Below are 19123 nucleotides of genomic sequence, written 5' to 3' on the forward strand. Positions count from 1 at the left end.
TAAAGAAGCTAACTAGTGAGTATTTGGTATTTTGTTTCTTAATTATTATAGGGCTCCTCTTAAATGCATTTATTTTGACCTGTACAAAAATTTATCATAATGGACACTGTCATTTTATTAGTATTTTTAATGCAAAAATTGGGATGATAGCGCAATAAAAAAATAGGGATATAAATTCTTCCTTGAGGAAGGTAAAGCTTTGATGTAGACAAACTTGTAACATACAAGTTAGCCAAACCTATGTGCTCATGAAAACTATCAGGTTGCTGAAACTATCAAGCAAGCAGAGACCAGCCAGTGCTGTGCAGTCAATAGTCTGACAATCATTGATCCTGTCTCATGGTATATAAAGTGATTCTCTTGTCCTCTTGAAGGTTTATAGGGGATCCAAGGCAATGTTTGACTAATTATTTTTGCACGAAGTGATTGCCAGTCTAACAGACTTCTACTCATTAGTCTTTGGGGCAGCGTGAACTGAATTGGAAACTTCATACTCTTACACATACATCCTTTTGTTCTTATAGAGGACTTCTTAAGCAACTCAAGATAAAGCAAAAACATGAGACAAGACTTTGTACAAATTGTCAAAGGAAAGCAAAACAAGCAGTGAAAATACACAGTTTTAATGACAAAAATAATTACTGAATGGTGCACCCACTTCCAAACCAGTCTAATACAGAAATTACAGTAGATCTAAATGAGCCTAGTGGCATATGCCTGTAATCCCAGCACTCTGGGAGGCTGAGACAAGTACCATGAGTTTGACCCCAGCCTGGGGTACATAGTGAGTTTGGGGCCAGCCTATAACATTGCAAGACCTTGTCTAAAAAAATTATATGTACATATATATATAATTATTTATCAAGTGAGTGTAGTTCCTAAAAATAAAGGTCAAATTACTTTATACAAAAACTTAGGACTAATGACCTTATATAAAGATCTACTGGGTTATAAAAACCCTAAGATAAATTAATCAGTAACAAGAACTCAATGAAAGAAATTGTTAGGAAAGAGCCACTTGGAGGCAAATTCTAAGAACAAATGGAATTTGGGGACAAGGGACAAAGAGAGTGCATCTGCTCATACAAGGGTCACGAGAATGCTGCTGAGTGAGGGCATTCAAAAATATCTTAGTGGGGTTTACAGAGTTATCAAAGGATAAACCCATCACTCAAAATCCGATTTGTTTAATTAAGTCAAGCTCTGCTGGTGAAGTCCCGTCTCATTGAGCAAAGACCATATGTGGCTTTTGGGGGCTGGTTTTGGAGTTTTGTAGGTTTAGAGAGGCAAGAATGGCTTAACATCAGTCTTAGAATGTGTCTTTGTTGAAGCATGTTCTGTGTAGGTTACAGAGATGAGAAATGGACTGACATCAGGCCAGCGTTTTTTCTAGAGTGATTCTTCTGCTGCTTGCCTGACCTTGAAGTCTCTTGCTGATGGCTTGGCTCTCACTGGGCTGTTGATTACAGTGAGATGCAACTTAGATAGGTTTAAAACCATTTCTGGTATTTACTTTTGTCTGAAACTGAAATTGATTAAACACATTAAAAACTAGTTCAGATTATTTTGGCTGTATCATTCTAGAACAGTCTTTTCCTTGGCACATGGGAATAATTTCACATATTTATAATGGATGTACACATAAATGAAGCATTATTTTTCAAGTAGCATTATTTCATCTAAGCATTTTATACTGACAATCAACATATATATACATATATTTACAACATTAATAGTTGTACATGATCTTATGGCAAAGTTTGTATAGCCATCCCCAATTGTTGAGCATTTGGTCTTTTTTTCAGTTATTCACTGTTGGCCAGGGATGTAGCTCAGTGGCTCTGTGCCTGCCTGGCAAGGGCAAGGTCCTGAGTTCAATCCCTGGTACCGGGGAAAAAGAAAAAAAAACTTCAGTTATCCACTGTCATTCGTAGTAGAGAATAATTTGAATAATTTCTTTTTTGGGGGGGGACCGGGGATCGAACTCGGGTCCTTGCACTTGCAAGGCAAGCGATGGAACCACTGAGCTAAATCCCCAGCCCCTAATTTGAATAATTTCTTAAAGGATAGATTTTCCCAAAGAGAAGTTACCAAAAGTTATAACATTTCTCATGATTAAAAAAAGATTGTCAATAACAACCATTACGGAAATCAATATGGAGATTTCTCAAAGAACTGAAATTAGAAATTCCATATGACTGACCCAGCTATACCCCTGCCAGGTATCTTCCCCAAAGAGCTTAAGATACCATACTACAGTGATACGTGCATATCAATGTTTATAGCAGCACAATTCATAATAGCTAAATCCTAGAGGCAGCCTGTATACCCATCAACAGATGATTGGATAAAGAAAATGTGGTATTTATATATAATGGAATACTACTTGGCTATAAAGAATGACACAGTTGAGTTATTTGTAGGAAAATGGATGCACCTAGAAAATATAATTTTGAGTGAAATAAGCCAGACACACAAGCTTAAATACCATATGATATCCCTCACTTAGGTGAGGCAAAGTACAAACAAAGAAAATGATAAAGGATGGTTAGAAAGGGACAAAGGGATGGATCTCTTGCAGTAGGGAAGGGGTCCAAGGGAACAAGGAGAGGGTCAAGGAAGAAGGGAAGGGGAAGTGAGAGGACTAAAGATGTGCCATGTACAGGAACCTAATAACCGCACTATATGTAAACACTGTATGCTGTAACATGAGCTAAGACAAATCATCTCAACAGGTATGAAAAGAGAGGGTGGGGAACCCGACAAGGAGGAAAGAGGGAGAGGGAAGGGAAGGAGATTTTTTAAAAAGCTGTAATATGTACATGTAACCATTCCCCTAGATGATTGTAAACTGCATGAATTGCAAACATGTACTAATAAAGTACAAAATTTTTGGAAAAAGATCATTTGTAGGTTAAGTATAGCGTAGGTTCATCACTTGGCCCAGTTGCCTGATTGAATTTAATTCATTTTTAAAAAGCGACTATTACTTCATATGTTTTTATCTGATAAATCAGGCTAATTTATAGTGTTATTTCCTATATATATGAACATACCACAATTCAGTAGTGCAGCGATCTGATGGCTTTTGAAACAAGGACTGGAATTCATAGAATTCCACATGATAAATGGAAAGAATACAGATCATCTTGGGATGAACTGGGATTATTGGGTGTGCTATAGTTAGTTCATACCATTCATGAGAACCAATTGATAAATATCTAGGAATTATATATTCCACTTACTAAACCATCAGTAGATGGAAACCATCCAGAGTGGGTACATTTATGCCACAGGACCTGGAAAATGCTACACGTCAAGCCTTTTTTTCTTTGTCAGCCAGCTCACCAGGACATCACTGGCTTGGAGAAGCAGGCAGGGAACTGGTAGCTTGAACACTGGCATTTATTTCATGAGTACTAGTACACATTGCTACTTAAAAAAATACTTCCTGTTTAATTCTCTCCTACACATGGTCCTCATTTCTCCAAATAGCAGAGATGCCCAATAAAAAAGAGCAAGAAAGGAGACTGAGATCTCTCAAGAGAAATGTAAAATACAGCCAAAACCATATACTTAGTTGTATTTATTCTGGCTCATGAACTTCTATTTTGCAAAAGTTGCTTCCTAGCTAACTTCCATTTTTAAAATAGATGTTTTAGGTAGAAATGTCTCAAATTCAAGTTATTATATTTTGACAATTCTTGACAAAAATTGGCATCTCTTTAAATATATAGATATGGGTATTTTTAGAAAAACATTTATTGGCACATTTTAGGTATACATAATGATAACACTTATCAGAGGAGGGATGTATCATGTACAGGTGAAAATTCCCTTAGATATGGATATTTTAAATTTTCCTCCCTGTAAAAATCTTGTTTCCTCACAAGAACTACAAAACAAAAAGAGAGGAAGGAGAGGCTCTATTTTAGTAAGATAAATATGTCCATAATTACACACTTAGAAGCGTGTCCCTGAAAAAAGATATGAACCAAGGATTTTATATTCAAAAAAGTCATTATTGTAAAGGGCCAAAACTGTTATCAAAATGTAAGAATCCAAGAAATATTGTTCCTCTGACCCCTTAATGAGAAATTACTAAAAACTAAGCTTCATATAAACAAAAGATGACATAAGGACTGAGGTGAGGATTAAATGTATATTTCTGGAACTTAGACTAAATGAAAGATAAAGAGCATAATATGTGATGTCTACATTCTGTAAGTAAATGAATAATTACATTTCAAATATAAAAGAATAGGGCTGGGGATTTAGCTCAGTGGTTCCCCCACTTGCCTTGCAAGCGCAAGGGCCCAAGTTCTATCCCTGGTACCAAAAAATAATAACAATACTAATAAAATATAAAAGAATGAAGACACAATATGCCTCAGCCACTGCCTGTATTTACAAAACCAAGATTCTTGATTCAGAATTCTTGAGCAAGAAGATACTAATATAATGTAGATAATGTAGAAGTTCAGTGAAAACCCTGTAGTCCTGAATTTGAATATTTGAACTGGAAATAACAGTATTAATTAATGATCTATTTTATAATTTTATTAGTGATTATAATATTAATGGTTATTAATATTTTGTTGATTGTTATTTATTAATAATTATATTTTATTAATGATCTATTTATATATATCTTCTAGTTCTACCCACTGAAAAGACCTAGAATCAGTGACCAACTCAGTATCCCTCTCATAATTACATTCTTGAAGTTATAATTTCCACTGAAAGAAACCAGTGTTTTTTGAAGAAATGCTTGATTCTAAGTCTAGAGTAGGAAATGAACTTGGGACATCTTTGGAGGGGAAAAGTATAATAAAGGAATGTTAGTTTTTCTGGATTGCTTTGTGTTGTTTGTGATTTTTTTAAACGGTTTTTGAAATTTGTAGTTTATCTTTTTCATTCTAAATATTCACTTTATAACCTAATTTTGTGTTCTTTTTCTTTTCTTTTCTTTTCTTTTTCTGGTACCGGGTATCAAACTCAGGACCTTGCACTTCTGAGGCAGGTGCCGGAACCACTGAGCTAAATCCCCAGCCCTGTGTTCTTTTTCTTATAGAGGCTCTTCCCTACCCAACAGATTACATAAGTTTCAGGCCCCACAAAACCTGGATTCCTATCCTCCTGTATAACCACACGTGCATAATGAATGCCCCGGAAGAAAACAATGGAACATACGTAGTAGAGGAAAAAATGTTTAAAGAGACAATAGAAGAAAAATTCCCTGAAATAAAATTTGGATTTTCATAGTGTGTCCCTAGGAAAAACTGATAAGTTCCAGTCATTATGACAATGTATTCAGTAAAGTTACTGATCTTTCAAGGACAAGGACTCCACACAGAATTTTTTATAGTAACAGTCAATGAGTAAGAACAGATGAATAACTGTGACAAAGTAAAAGTGTCATCCCAAGAATTTTATATTCAGCTGATTTTTTCATTAACTATAGAAGTAACCTGAATTTCTGAAGAATATAAGTACTTGGAGATAAAGTAATCCTAACTTTGCTTGAAAAACTAATGAAATCCAGCTGACTTTTATTGAAAATGAATGTTCAGGCATAGTAAAGTTGCAGTGAAAAGATTTTTGGTGTACTAAATTGAGTTAAATTCAATGCTAAATTGAATTTAATTGCGAGTATTGATTACAGAGTATAATATTTTAAAACTTTACACTGTGAAATTGGTAATTAAGAAATCAGGAAATTATTCAACAAATCTAAACTGAGCACTGATTCTGTGCCACGGACTCTGCTAGATCCTAAGAATACTTTAATAAGCAACATAGAGATTCACTTTGGGCCTTCAGGAGGCCTTCAATGCATAATTAATAAGCCATAACACTGTAGTACTGGAGTGGGTGTTTCTGTCTAGTTCCCAGTTCTCCTCTTCTTATACTTAATGCTAGAGCTCTTCTTTCCAATGGAGATTATGTTCCCTTTGGTTCAGGTGAAAGGGATGCTAATGCAGACTATCTCATCCCCCTGGCTGGTGATTATTTCATAATCAAAGGTAGGCCATTCCCTGACATAACTATCATAAAAACTGACTTGCGCTGGAGTTAAGAGGAGGAACATCTGGATCTCAGTGATCATCTTGGCCATCATGTAAAAAGGATGGAAGAGACAGAAAAAGAGAACTCCGTAGTTATGGAATGGATAATAAATTCTCTGCTTTTTAACTTCAGCTTGTTAGTACTGGATTTCATTATTTGCAAATAAAAGAAGTCCATTAAAATTCTAGTATGATAAGTGTTACAGGGAGAACAGGATAATATAGGAGCACGTAGCAGAAGCATGTATATAAATTCCCTTTGCTTAAATTTCAACATATATTTGCCATATCTTTCAGTATTCTTTGTATTTTAAAACATATTCAAACTGCTATTTGTTATTTCAGAGTAACAATTTAAGAAATAAATAGCAGATGGAAGGGGAAGAATGCTAAATCAGAATGCTAATTTTCTCATGGCAGGGAGTTAAAGGTGAAACATATTTTAAAAATATGACTCTGAATCAATAAGGAAAGGGAGACCAGCCAGTAACTTTGTGCATCTACAGTAGGATTGTCTTACTTTTTGTGTTGCTGAGACAAAATATCCGCCACCCAAAAGTAAAAGAGGAAAGGTTTATTTGGCTCACGATCTGTAGAAGTTTCAGTCCATAGTCTTCTGGCTCCAAGGCAGAAGGGCATGACAGAGGACAAACAGTTCATGGCGGGTTCATGGCGCGGCAGGTAGAAGGCAGATAGCCTGCATTCCATCCTTGCCTTTATATTCCATCCAGGCTACAAGCCCATTGGTTGGTACCACTCACACCCAGGGTGGGCCTTCCCATTATCCACACCTAGAACTATGCTAAAGCAATTTAGTTATCACACACGTTTAATCCGTATTCACACACTCTAGATCCAGCCACCTCTGAAAAGCCTCACCTCTGAGCTCATGAGGCTTTGGGGACATCTAGGTACAAGACATAATAAGGATGAATTAATAATTCACATAAAGAAGTAATATACAGTGGTTATTATGAATAACAGCTATGCAATGATGTAATGAATCTCACAAACATAATGAAAGAAGCCAAAGCTAACCTGTGCATTTTAGAAGTCAGGATATGGTTTCTCTTGAGCAGTGGGAAACAACTGGAAGAACGTAAGAATAGGGGCTCGTGGTATGATGGGTATGCTGTTTCTTGATCTAAGTTCTGGTTATGTAGGGAATTCAGTTTGTGAACATTTGTAAAGCTAAATATATATATATATATATATATATATATATATATATATATGAGTTTTTTTTATATATAGACAGTATTTCAACAGTAAAACACATGACTACAGGTTGATGTTTTCCAAAATCTTTTTTCTTAACTTCAAAAGAATCTTTTAGAACATCTTACAGTGAAAAATCAGTATTTTCAATTTCAGCAACACAGTACTTGAAAGTCAGCAATCTCGTGTGTGTAGGGGGGGTGGGGTTGTACGGTGGAGCGAACCAGGTTTAGTACTTCACACTGAGCTACATCCCAGGCTGGGCTTGAACTTGTGATCTTCATACCTTAGCTTCCCAGAGTGCTGGGATTACGGGCATTTGCCACTGTGCCTGGAAAAAGTCAGCAACATCTTAAATGTTATCTCAATTTCCTGTAGTTAATTTCAAGTATATTTTAATATTTTTATTCAGAATGCAACATATAAAACAGTATCATTTTTATAAAACTTTTTTCTCCTTTAAAAAAAATTCCTGCTCTATCCCATTGTGTACACACTCTTCATCAGATTAGTTAGCATTGCATCCGGATGAGATTTGGTGTGCATTTTAAAATTTCTCTTCTGAACTTTGCTATATAGTTTGAACTTTTGTGAGAAGAATGTGTGTCAGTTCTATAAAATGTGTATGTATCCTTTCTATAAAAATATGAAAATAAGGAAGGAAAGCTGATCTTAGATCTTATACCTACATACTCCCATCGTCATCAGAAAGGAAGAATCATGGGAGATTTCTGCACACAATCTGATTACAGTTGCCCAGGCCCATTCAGCCAGCTTGAGTCATCTCTTACCTGTGTGGGGAGCCTTCATTTTGGCAGTTAGTAAGCAGGTTTCTGTTCACCCTAAGCAGAAACATGTAGGATAATCTCATGAGTGAGAGACTGCTCAGGAACTTTCAAAGTTTGCTTTTCAATTCCACAGTGTGGTAAAGAATACCATTCAGATAACAATGACATTAAATTTTGTTTCAGTAAAAAGCAGATGAAAGCACCTGAATGTCCCCTTATCATACCCTTTCTTACCATTTTTTAGAGTCTGATATTTCTTGTGCGAGACTGGAGTTTCCCATACGAATTTTCATATGGGGCTGATGGTGGTGCCAAATTCTTGGAAAAACGCCTCAAGGTTAGTTGGATATTTATAAATGCATGACTTTTTTTTTTTTTTTGGTACCGGGGATTGAACTCAAGTCCTTGCACTTGCGAGGCAAGTGGCGGAACCACTGAGCTAAATCCCCGGCCTGATATGTGACATTTTTACCTGTAGTAATCTAGAATTAATTTTTGGAAGATTTGATGCATAGATATTCAGTTGCCACAATTTCATTTGATCCATAATAAGATCTCTGTGAACAAAGATTAATAAACTACTTTCAGAGTTATAATTTAAATGTTATTAATAATTTTGATATAGAATTTTTATAGAGATCTATAAAATAATTATTCCTAAAGACAAAACCTTTACTATGAAGAATTAGTTTAAAACTGATAGTACAAATATCTACATGCATTTTTAGTAGAGGTATAAAGAAATGTCTAATTTTGAATTCTCCAAAGTCAATCTTAGAACATTTGTTAATAGTTCACAGAATGGAAATTAGAAGGCCTCTACTTCCTAAGTCTGATAGTCAGATATTATATGAATTGTTTTTACACTGAGCAGATATCACAAAAAAATACCTTGTGAGGAATCAGGAGAAAAGCTGAAGTTTAAAAAAAAGCTCTTTGAATATCAGGATCTACAAGCCTACATTTTTAGGTTTATAGTTACTTCTAAAATAGTTTGTCTACCCTACAGACTGTCAAATACATGTCTTAAAAAGGAATGGAGAGTGATTGGATTTCTAAGTAAACAACCAGCTATTCAGATACCTCTCTAGAATTTAAGTGTGTACCTACCAGGCAATAGGAAGCTGTCTTGACTATCTGAAAAAAAGTAGGAACATCTTATGATCTATTTGTGTCTTCTGTGAGTACTTTGAAATAAAATTTGAATTTGTAGGAAGTGGAGTAAAGCCCCATTAATTTGTACAAAGTATGGGAAGGCCCATTTGAGTATGTAAGGGCAGATGCTTGCTACCTGTAATGACTGTGTCATGTGTTTACTGTGCTTAGATACCTCTGTTTGAACACGTTCACCAGACTTTTCTTTCTTTAGTAGCAGCCCCATCGTGCCATTTTGTCATTGTGGGGCTAAACACACCAAACCTAAGATGCCACAGAATTCCTTTGCCTTTGTTCAATTTATGTCGCAAGTTAAGACTAAACTTCAGGACGATTTACTGCAGGTCTCAGGAAACCAGCATGAAGAACTACAGAATGTTCGAAAGCACATCCACTCCTGTTTCACCAACATTTCCTGTTTTCTGCTACCTCATCCTGGCCTAAAAGTAGCTACCAACCCAAACTTTGATGGAAAACTGAAAGGTTTGCCTTTTAATGAATTATGTTTGCATTATTTAGCCTGATGATAAAAATGTCAATTTATTCCCTGGGCATATTGCTGCTAGTTTAGTGTATCCTCAGAGGTGAGGCTGATGATATAGAAATTTCCAGGAGAGTGGGGAATCCTGGGATGGCCCAGTTTCTCCTCAGTGTACTGTAGGATTCTGTAGTGTGGAATATGTGTACAGCCTGTGAAAACAGACCACCTCCAGCCTTCACCTGCAGGCAACAATCCTTACCTCTGACCTCTGTGCACCGAGAAATGCTGCTTAGTTTCTTCGTAGTTAATTTTCCTTACTTACATTAAAAAGGACAACCAAATGTCTACATTATTGGAATGTTGTACTTATTAAATTACATAATTAAGAGGCTGAAAGAAACATTGCATAGTATTGAATTCAGGCTCTTTAATTTCACCAAAAATGAAATCCTTTCTGAATGATAACCAGTTTCCCAAAAAACAAAAATGCAGTGTTTTTCATACTGTGTATACTGAGAATATGCAATTATCTCTTTAACAGAGGTTGACTGTTCATATTCCAAAGCAGCTCAACCTATTTTTAAAAAGGGTGGAAGTAGAGGTAAGAGTCTGCAGAAACAGAAGCTAACTTTCCTAGGAGACACTCATCAGAACTCAAGATACTTTGTAGTGACTACAAGGTATCACAGAGACATTTCTGATTTTTTAACTTGTAAGCTAGCACTGCATATACCACTGAGTCCAGGCATTTATTGAATTACTATGGACTTTCTTCATTGTGATAGGAGTTAGTAACGAGTTTTCCAAGAAAATTTTAGTCAAAGGAATTTAAAATTGCTTTTAAAAAAGAACAACCTAACTTGTATCCAGCTTTTAGAATTTGGGAGTTTTGAAAAGCAAAAGTATTTTCCCCTGTATCCATAGCAACTACTCTCAGACACCTTATATTTAATGTTGACAGTTAATACCATAATAGAATCCCAGATTTCTCTATCACTAACATTGCTTTTGTACACATGTAATATTACTACGTTTTTATAACAACAGATAGCAGTAAGCACATATTAACCCATGACTGCCAGGATCCCGTAATTTCACTGTCACTAGTAAATTCCGACCCACTAGTCAACACACACACTCTTAATGTTATGCAATTACCGAATGATTTCAGTGTGTTTTGAATAAATTACATACAGAGAGAGTTTCCACAAAGCCTGTCTTTCTTCACTGGAGTTAAGAGCTGTAAACAGGCAGGGGAGGAGCAGGCCTTCAACAACAGTCCTTTATTGGGACAGCAAAGTACTCTGGCTTGTTCCATTATGTTGTATGCTGCCACATTTCTTAAATTATCTGATGCAGTTTGTAATGAATGGGCTCAGAGAGAGTGGTAAGGACAAGTCATGCAAATATAGAATCCTACTTTTATTAAAGTTTGTTCTGTATCAGATTTTACCAACATGTCTACACATACATTGACTTGCAAAATTGGTTATAGCTACCTGTAAGTTGTGAGTTTACCAAAGGAGCAAGCCTGGGAGAAAGAAACAAAAACTAGCTTCAGTTCCCCTACAAGTTCCATTCTAATGAGGCTTTTATACCTTATAGGAATACTGCTAAATCTGTTTTGTATACAGAAATGTTCTAACTGGCCTCTATGTTTTCTTGAGCAGCTTTGAAAGTCTACCTTCAGTATTTTTCCATTCCACCTTGAATCTTATAATTCAGTGTGATTTCTCCCCAGTATATCTTATCAGGTGGCCTTGCTGTTCTCCAGAGGGCTGGCATCTAAATGGTTGTCTCTGGGAGAGAAAAGCCTCCCAGTATAATCAGTTGCACAAAAAATTGTTCTTTGATAATAGTTGCTCCCACACTGTTTCACACACAGAAATAATTTTCTAGCTCATTGTCAGTAGTGATCACTGTTATAATTACTATTTTTTCCTTGGTCCCTCACAGTATTTGCTCTTACTTACAGAAATAGATGATGAATTCATCAAAAACTTAAAAATATTGATTCCTTGGCTACTTAGTCCTGAAAACCTTGATATCAAAGAAATCAATGGGAATAAAATCACCTGCCGTGGTCTGGTGGAGTACTTCAAGGTATCACTCATTTCTAGAGTGCTGTGTGTACTTGGATTGGACATATATTGAGTCTGCTGCCCACAAACAAAAGCATACACTCTAACCTGGGAAAGGATTTTAAATCCGAAAGATGCTTGCTTCTGCATTTATTTTCCTTTGAGGAAACTCCTTACAGATAATTTTACTGTCCCCTTTTATCTTGAAAGAAATGTACTTTGAAGTCTTTGTATTTTGTCTTGTTTTGTTGGGGGAGTGTTGTCCAGGGCACATGACTGCTACCGATCTCTACTTTCATTCTGAAGATTTTCCTCAAAGGGACTGTGCCTTATTGTGGAAGAAAATTCTTCCACATTTCCTGTGCTCTGTGCTGAGAGCCAATTTGAAGTGGAATTATTTTAAATTTGCATTTACCAGTTTACCTCAGTTATCACTGAATACTTCTTACCAACGCATATATTTAGTGAAGAATTTCAGTCTGATTTGTGGATTGTTGCACCAAGATAACAATTTTTAAAATTCATGTTTTAGCTGGCCTTGGTGGTGCATGCCTATAATCCTAGAACTCGGGAGGCAGGAAGATTGTTGTGAGTTCAAGGCTGGCCTAGGCTACAAAGCGAGTTCAAGGCCAGCTCTCAAAACAAACAAAATAAAAATAAAATAACACCAAAATTCATATTTTATCATTTAAAATGCTATCATATACCTCTCTTTGTGATTAACTTACCTTCACACTCTCCACAATAAATGATATTATTTATCTAAAATTTTAACTTTTACTGCAACACTGTGAAAGAGTTTATAATTTGGTAAGAAATTCAGGACCCCTACACAAGTCTGTTCCATAAAGCTTATGATAGCAGGGCATAGCTTCTGGTGGGTAACTGAAAAGGGGAAGTTAATTCCAGCATGGAGGTCTGAGAAAGTTTCAAAGGAGATGAACCTTTAAGGAGAGTAGGATTGTCATGTGGGGATGTGTGAAAAGAGCATTTCAGGAAAATGGAAAAACATGAACTAAAAAAAGCGAACAGTACAGTATGAGGTAATAGTTGTAAGTTCCTGAAAATAGCTTTGAAATGTCAAGACCTTCAAATATAATTTATGTAATTAGAGAAATGTTGAGTGGAATTACTTGCTAATGGGTCTTTTCTTTTTCTTAGGCTTACATAAAGATCTATCAAGGTGAAGAATTACCACATCCCAAATCCATGTTACAGGTATTTATTAATCAGGAGGCATGATGCTTTCAAACATGCTTGTCACTAACGTTAAACTTTTCTACTTGTGTTCACACACATGCCGATCCATCATAAATAACTAAAAAATACTGGATAAAATGATTTATTGTAAAATTATTCCCTAAATAATTAATTCCCCAGGCAAACAGGAAAAATGTTCTTAGCTATTCATATTCTCATTTCAGAAATACATGAAAGTTGCCCAGATCATGTCCATCCAGTGTGCTTTACCTGCTCTCCCCACCCCTCCTTCCTCCACCATCATTCCTAGTCCCTAGAAGTCTCTCTTCATCCTTCTCTGTCCCCTCTCCCCTTCCCTGTCTCTAGTGAACACTATTCCATTTTGTACTTCTACAAGACTGATTTACTGGTTTCCATGAATGCATGAGAACAAGTGGTATTTTCCTTTTGGTGTCTGGCATGTTCCACTCAACATAATGATCTCCAGTTCCATCCATGTTGCTGCAAATGACAGGATTTCATATTATTTTAAATATGACTCGGTCGTATCCCATTGTGTTGGCATCTGGGTTGATTCCATATTTTGGCTGCTGTAAGTACTGCTGCAGTAAATATGAGAGTGCAGGTATCTTTTTGGCATAAAGATTTCATCTCCTTTGGGGATGTACCCTGTAGCAGAGCGGCTAGATCATATGGGAGTTCTTAGTGTTTTGAGGAATCGCCATAGTGTCTTCTGTAATGGCTGTAACTTACTCACATTCCCACCAACAGTGTATAAAAGAGCACTCTCACATACACATATTATATTGAGATACACACTTTTTTTGTGTTTTGCAGTGCTGGGGATTGAATGACATACAAACACTGTACCACATGGTTTTTATTCTCTTTGTACTAAATTTGTTTTAAAAACACACTGTGATTCATGTTCACTCGTGTAAGAAGAAATAAATAAGCAAGCTCAAGTTTTAAGCAAGTATGCAGTCTTCACAATTAAATATTAAAAAGGAAAAACTAGTTTTCCTTACAGAATTAAAAAATTTTAGTTCTTACGGTTCCATTTTGCTATCAGCGATTTACAGTATTTCCCATGCATTTGGGTTGAGAGACCTCCCCACCCTGTTCCACCCACCACACTGGATGAGAAACTAAAAGTATTTGAGAGAAAAAAATCTTCTAAATAAAAATTCATTTTAGAATTATAATTTATTGAGTAAAAATCTATGTTTTATGCATCTTTACATTTTAATTTTACTAATTTTTAAATGTAGTGGAAATATTTCAGGTTTCAAGTTATTTGGTGACTTTTGGTTTCTTGCACATGGCGCTCTGAAATATGAGCTGCCGAGGGAACGTTAATGAATATGAACCCCGTTTTACATTGTAATTTATACTTTGTCCAAAGGCTACAGCAGAAGCTAACAATTTAGCAGCCGTTGCAACTGCCAAGGACACATATAATAAAAAGATGGAAGAGGTAAGAATTAAATATTTTAAATGTTGTTTTCAATAAAGCCAGTTCATTGAATTCATTCCTTCCCCACACACACCACAGTGTACTCATGCAGAGAGGTTACTTTGACTTTTCTTGCAACCTATATGTATATTTTTTGTATTCCTAAAATATTTTTAAAATAAGAACATTTTATAATACATCCCCATCCATTTTGTTTTGGCCAGACCCTCGCACTGTTTCCTGCAGTGCTGCTCTCCCCACTGTGCCTGCCCCCTTCCGTTCTACCATGGCAGTATTTCTTGTAAAGATAAAGCCTTCTAGGAAAAAAAAAGAAGTCAAACGTTAGAGCTAATATTTCTATATACTGTATTTCCTCATATTTATTTTTAGCTAATGTGATAGTTTTTATTTTTCCCTAAAATCAAAATTACATCCAAAATTGATGGAGTCTTAGCACCAAGGGAGATGTAGGACTACATAGAATGGCATTTATGACAGAAGTAGAGCACAGTCAGAAAGGAAGTATCCTCAATGTAATTAAATCTCAAAGAACCAAAGTGGATGGCATGGCTAACTGAAATTTACCTTGTAACTTTTCAAATAATTGAAAATATGTGGTTCAAAAACATTTAATTTGCTCCTACTTAGTCCCTGGAAGAAAACATTCAATGGGCTCCATTTAAGTTAAGTCAAGTCAGTGAAACTGCCAAAGAAAATTTTCTGTTTCACAATTTTGAGAGCGTTGTGGCACTGATTATTCTTTTACTGTTCATTGGTGAAAATTACTTCAGTGTAGTTAGATTTCCTGGAGGAACTGGGATAGAAGCAATTTTTTTGGCTCAGGATTCATTCTGTGAATGAGCTCAATTTGCACACCATATTAGGTTGTGCCTTTTCATCTTGAGGGACTGGGATTAAGTCATAGATACTATTTCCTATATGAAAAAGATTAAAAATTAATAATGACTTTATTATATAAGCCACTTGTACAATACCAGCTACACTTAACAGTTACACCTCACAGATATTGGGGTGGAAAAATGTGGGTTGACAAACATATGCAGGCTCCCGCTTATTATGTGTTAACAACAGGAAAATGTTCTAGGAAATCTGTCATTGGGAAATTTGGTCACAGAGGAGGCATCATAGCATACTGACACAAACCTGAATGTTACAGGCCACTCAGCTTGGTCTCTTGATAAATCCAGAGCTGAGGTAAACAAGATGGATGTGGCTGCTAGCAACAGCACAGCACATGGCTTCACAGTAAACTTTTTTATAAGTAGAAAGATACTGTAATGATAAGTACAGTAAATAAGTTATTATAAGCACTGCTACACTGTACATAATTGTGCTATATGTGTGCATATATATGTATGGTGGTGATGGTGATACTGGGGATCGAACTCAGGGCACTCTACCACTGACCTGCATCTCCAGCCCTTTAGCCCTTTATTTTTGTTTTTTTAAATCTTGAGAGGGTCTCAATAAGTTGCCCAGGTGAGACTGAAACCTGTGATTCCCCTGCCTCAGCCTCCTCACGTGCTGGGATTACAGGGCATGTGTACTGTGCCCAGCTGTGCTATGTATAGTACTTATAAGTGACTGGCAGTGCAGGTGTACACCGAATCACCATAGTGGTAATGGGTTGGACTACACTCTGATAGCTACAGAGTCACACTAGGTGATAGAAAACCAGTCCCCATAGACTCAAACATCCTCATGCATTAATGTATTAATGTGTTTTGAGAAACTCAACTAGGTAAATAAAACATTTTGATAGTTGTTAATTTACTCTACATTGCAAAAACAAATACTTGTCTATCTGACAGATTTGTGGAGGTGACAAACCATTTCTAGCCCCTAATGACCTGCAAACCAAGCACCTGCAGCTTAAAGAAGAGTCTGTGAAGCTGTTCCGAGGGGTGAAGAAGATGGGCGGGGAAGAGTTTAGCCGGCGTTACCTGCAGCAGTTGGAAAGTGAGATAGATGAACTCTACATCCAGTATATTAAGCACAATGATAGCAAAAATATCTTCCATGCAGCTCGCACCCCAGCCACACTGTTTGTTGTCATCTTTATCACGTACGTGATTGCTGGGGTGACTGGATTCATTGGCTTGGACATCATAGCCAGTCTGTGCAATATGATAATGGGACTGACCCTCATCACCTTGTGCACCTGGGCGTACATCCGGTACTCCGGAGAATACCGAGAGCTCGGTGCGGTCATAGACCAAGTGGCCGCAGCTTTGTGGGACCAGGTAGGAACACTTGTAATTTTCTTCAGTTAAATTCAGCACACATTTGAATGTCATCTATATAACAGGCATTGCATCAGATGTTGAAAAGCATACAGATAAACAGGACTTGGGTCCATCTTCAAAACTACAACCTTTGCAAGATGGTGTTATGGCACATACCTGTAATCTCTGCACTTGGGAGGCTGAGGCAGGAGGACTGCCATGAGGCCTGCCTGGGCTACATAGTGAGCTCAAGGCCAATCTGAACTACATAGCAAGACCCTGTCTCAAAAAAAAGAAATATATATAGAGTCTGGCATCATGACAGGATAGAATATGTAAAGTCCTACACCAGTTTTCCAGTTCATATTTCAGTGTTTTAAAAAATACATAGATGAAGCAGTGTTTTTACTTTTTTCTTCAAATGTGCTAAAGCTGCTAAAATTATGAGAAAAGTTTTTATTTAGCTGATTGTGTTAAGACCCATCAGTCTACCAATTTGACTAGCACTGACTTTGTTAGGAACATATGTAAACCACTATCGTAAGTTATTGTGCCACTCCTTTTTAGTATAAACTCCTGAAAGCAGTATTAACTTACTTCAGACTGCATTTGAGCTGGACTTTCTGCCCAAGCTGCAGAATAAGCCAGCAGTCAGCCTCGGGTTTAAATGCTCAGGGTCAGCTGTCCTTTCTGGTCCAATCAGCCATTCCAGAGGGAGTTGGGACCACCATAGTACACTAAGTAACTGATTAGGGACAGGAAAGACAGTTATAAATACACCCAGAACAATGATCGACTCACTGTGTCCTTCTGGAAGTGTCTTCAGCTCATGAAAATTTAGAGAAATTTTATGAAGTAAAAGTTGAGATTCTCCATAAAATGTTGGATTTAAGACTTCTGAATGTAAGTTGTCTGTAGGTAGCAGGGAATAGGCACAATTCTCCCAGCTTTCTGAACATCCCTGTGTATACTACACAATAGAGTTGAAACTGATGGCTTTATGCCTTTAAATCTAGTTGAGGTAAACTAATGAGAAAAACTGGAACCTCTAACCCATCACTGTCTGAAACACTCCCTCACCCACAAAGCTGAAGATGGGCTACTGAGATAAACCTCAAAACTCTCCCAGACTGATGCTGAAATCTATCAGAAATACAGATTTTATTTGTAAAAAGATTTTGATAAAATATATACTCTAAACTGAAAAATCTGCAGGAGTATTTGTTATTAAATGCTCACAAATCAATATTATAAAGTTGAATATCCTACTGCTATTAATAAAGCCCAATATATACTTTTCTTTTCTCCTTTTTAAACTGCCTTTGCCACAGGGAAGTACAAATGAGGTAAGTTAAACTTTTTTTAAATTAAGAGCTGTGTATTAACATTGCGGTATTTTTATTTTGAGTGGGCATTAAAAGATATCAATGTACTGTAGATTAGTCTTAATTACTACTCTTATGTCTTAAGTTTTTAATTATGAATTTTTAACATATCCCAAACATATATAATTTGATTTGCACACAAAAAAAGAACTGATCATGAAAGAGTATTTGTTGCCTGAATGTGTAGAAAATTTCGAAATTCTTAAGCTGCCCAGTAAAGCAAACAGTAACCTATAGTTTGTAATTTTTTTTTGGTACCGGGGATTGAACTCAGGACCTTGTGTTTGCAAGGCAGGCGGTGGCACCACTGAGCTAAATCCCTGGCCCTATAGTTTTTGTGGGGTTTTGTTTTTTTGGTACTGGGGATTGATCTCGGGTCCTTGCGCTTGTGTAGCAGGCGTCGAAACCACTGAGCTAAATCCCCGGCCCTATAGTTTTTAAGTTTGGCTCTAAGCAACTTTACCCACAGCACTAAGGTTCCCTGCGGCCACCATCTATCCAGCCATACCTCAGCACTGGCCCCCAAACCAGTGTTTGTTCTCCTGTGCTGCTACAAATGCAGAACTGTACATGTGAGGAAAGGATCTGAGCTTTCAGGAAGCAAGCAGTTTTTACACTAGGAAAAATGATCTCTGCGGAATCATGTAGGTTATTACCTTCAGAGAAGCAAATCTGATTTTAAGCAACTACAGAAATAGCATGTAATTCTTTTCTTGGTTTCTGCTGTACCATGTAACTGGATTAACATCCTCCAACCAAACACCAATCATACATGTAACATTTACAAGTCAATAAGAAATTATTTTATGTAAAAATCCACTAAAAAGGCAAAAACAAATTTTGACTTTGTTAAAAGAAAATAGCTACACAGACTTACAAATAGAAAAGATAGTATTTCTTGGGAATAGATTACTGCTTAAAGGATATGAAGCTTTTACCCATCTCTTAAAAATACTCAAGAACTTTTTAGACTCTAGAACTAAATCAGGTTAGTAAGAACTGAGTGCTCAGTATGTGCAAGTCAAAGAGATGACTCACACACTAG

The 19123-nt window shown here is 36.5% G+C and overlaps 1 protein-coding gene across 3 annotated transcripts in view; it reads left to right on the forward strand.

The window, feature by feature from the left end:
- Atl1 (atlastin GTPase 1) overlaps window positions 1-19123 on the forward strand; it is a 79005-nt gene that overhangs the window by 58807 nt on the left and 1075 nt on the right. For 2 of the 3 annotated variants that reach the window (XM_004835564.4, XM_087208087.1), the window contains 7 exons: window positions 8319-8411; window positions 9574-9712; window positions 11686-11813; window positions 12953-13009; window positions 14397-14468; window positions 16280-16711; window positions 18025-18039. In XM_004835564.4, coding sequence (XP_004835621.1) covers window positions 8319-8411; window positions 9574-9712; window positions 11686-11813; window positions 12953-13009; window positions 14397-14468; window positions 16280-16711; window positions 18025-18039 — 936 coding nt within the window. The remainder of the gene's footprint in view (window positions 1-8318; window positions 8412-9573; window positions 9713-11685; window positions 11814-12952; window positions 13010-14396; window positions 14469-16279; window positions 16712-18024; window positions 18040-19123) is intronic. The other variant, XM_021262478.2, reaches the window with a different exon arrangement.

Source organism: Heterocephalus glaber, unplaced genomic scaffold (genome assembly GCF_053883595.1).
Source record: "Heterocephalus glaber isolate CG9 unplaced genomic scaffold, H.glaber_assembly_v1.0 deba00000901, whole genome shotgun sequence".
Lineage (NCBI taxonomy): Eukaryota > Metazoa > Chordata > Mammalia > Rodentia > Bathyergidae > Heterocephalus > Heterocephalus glaber.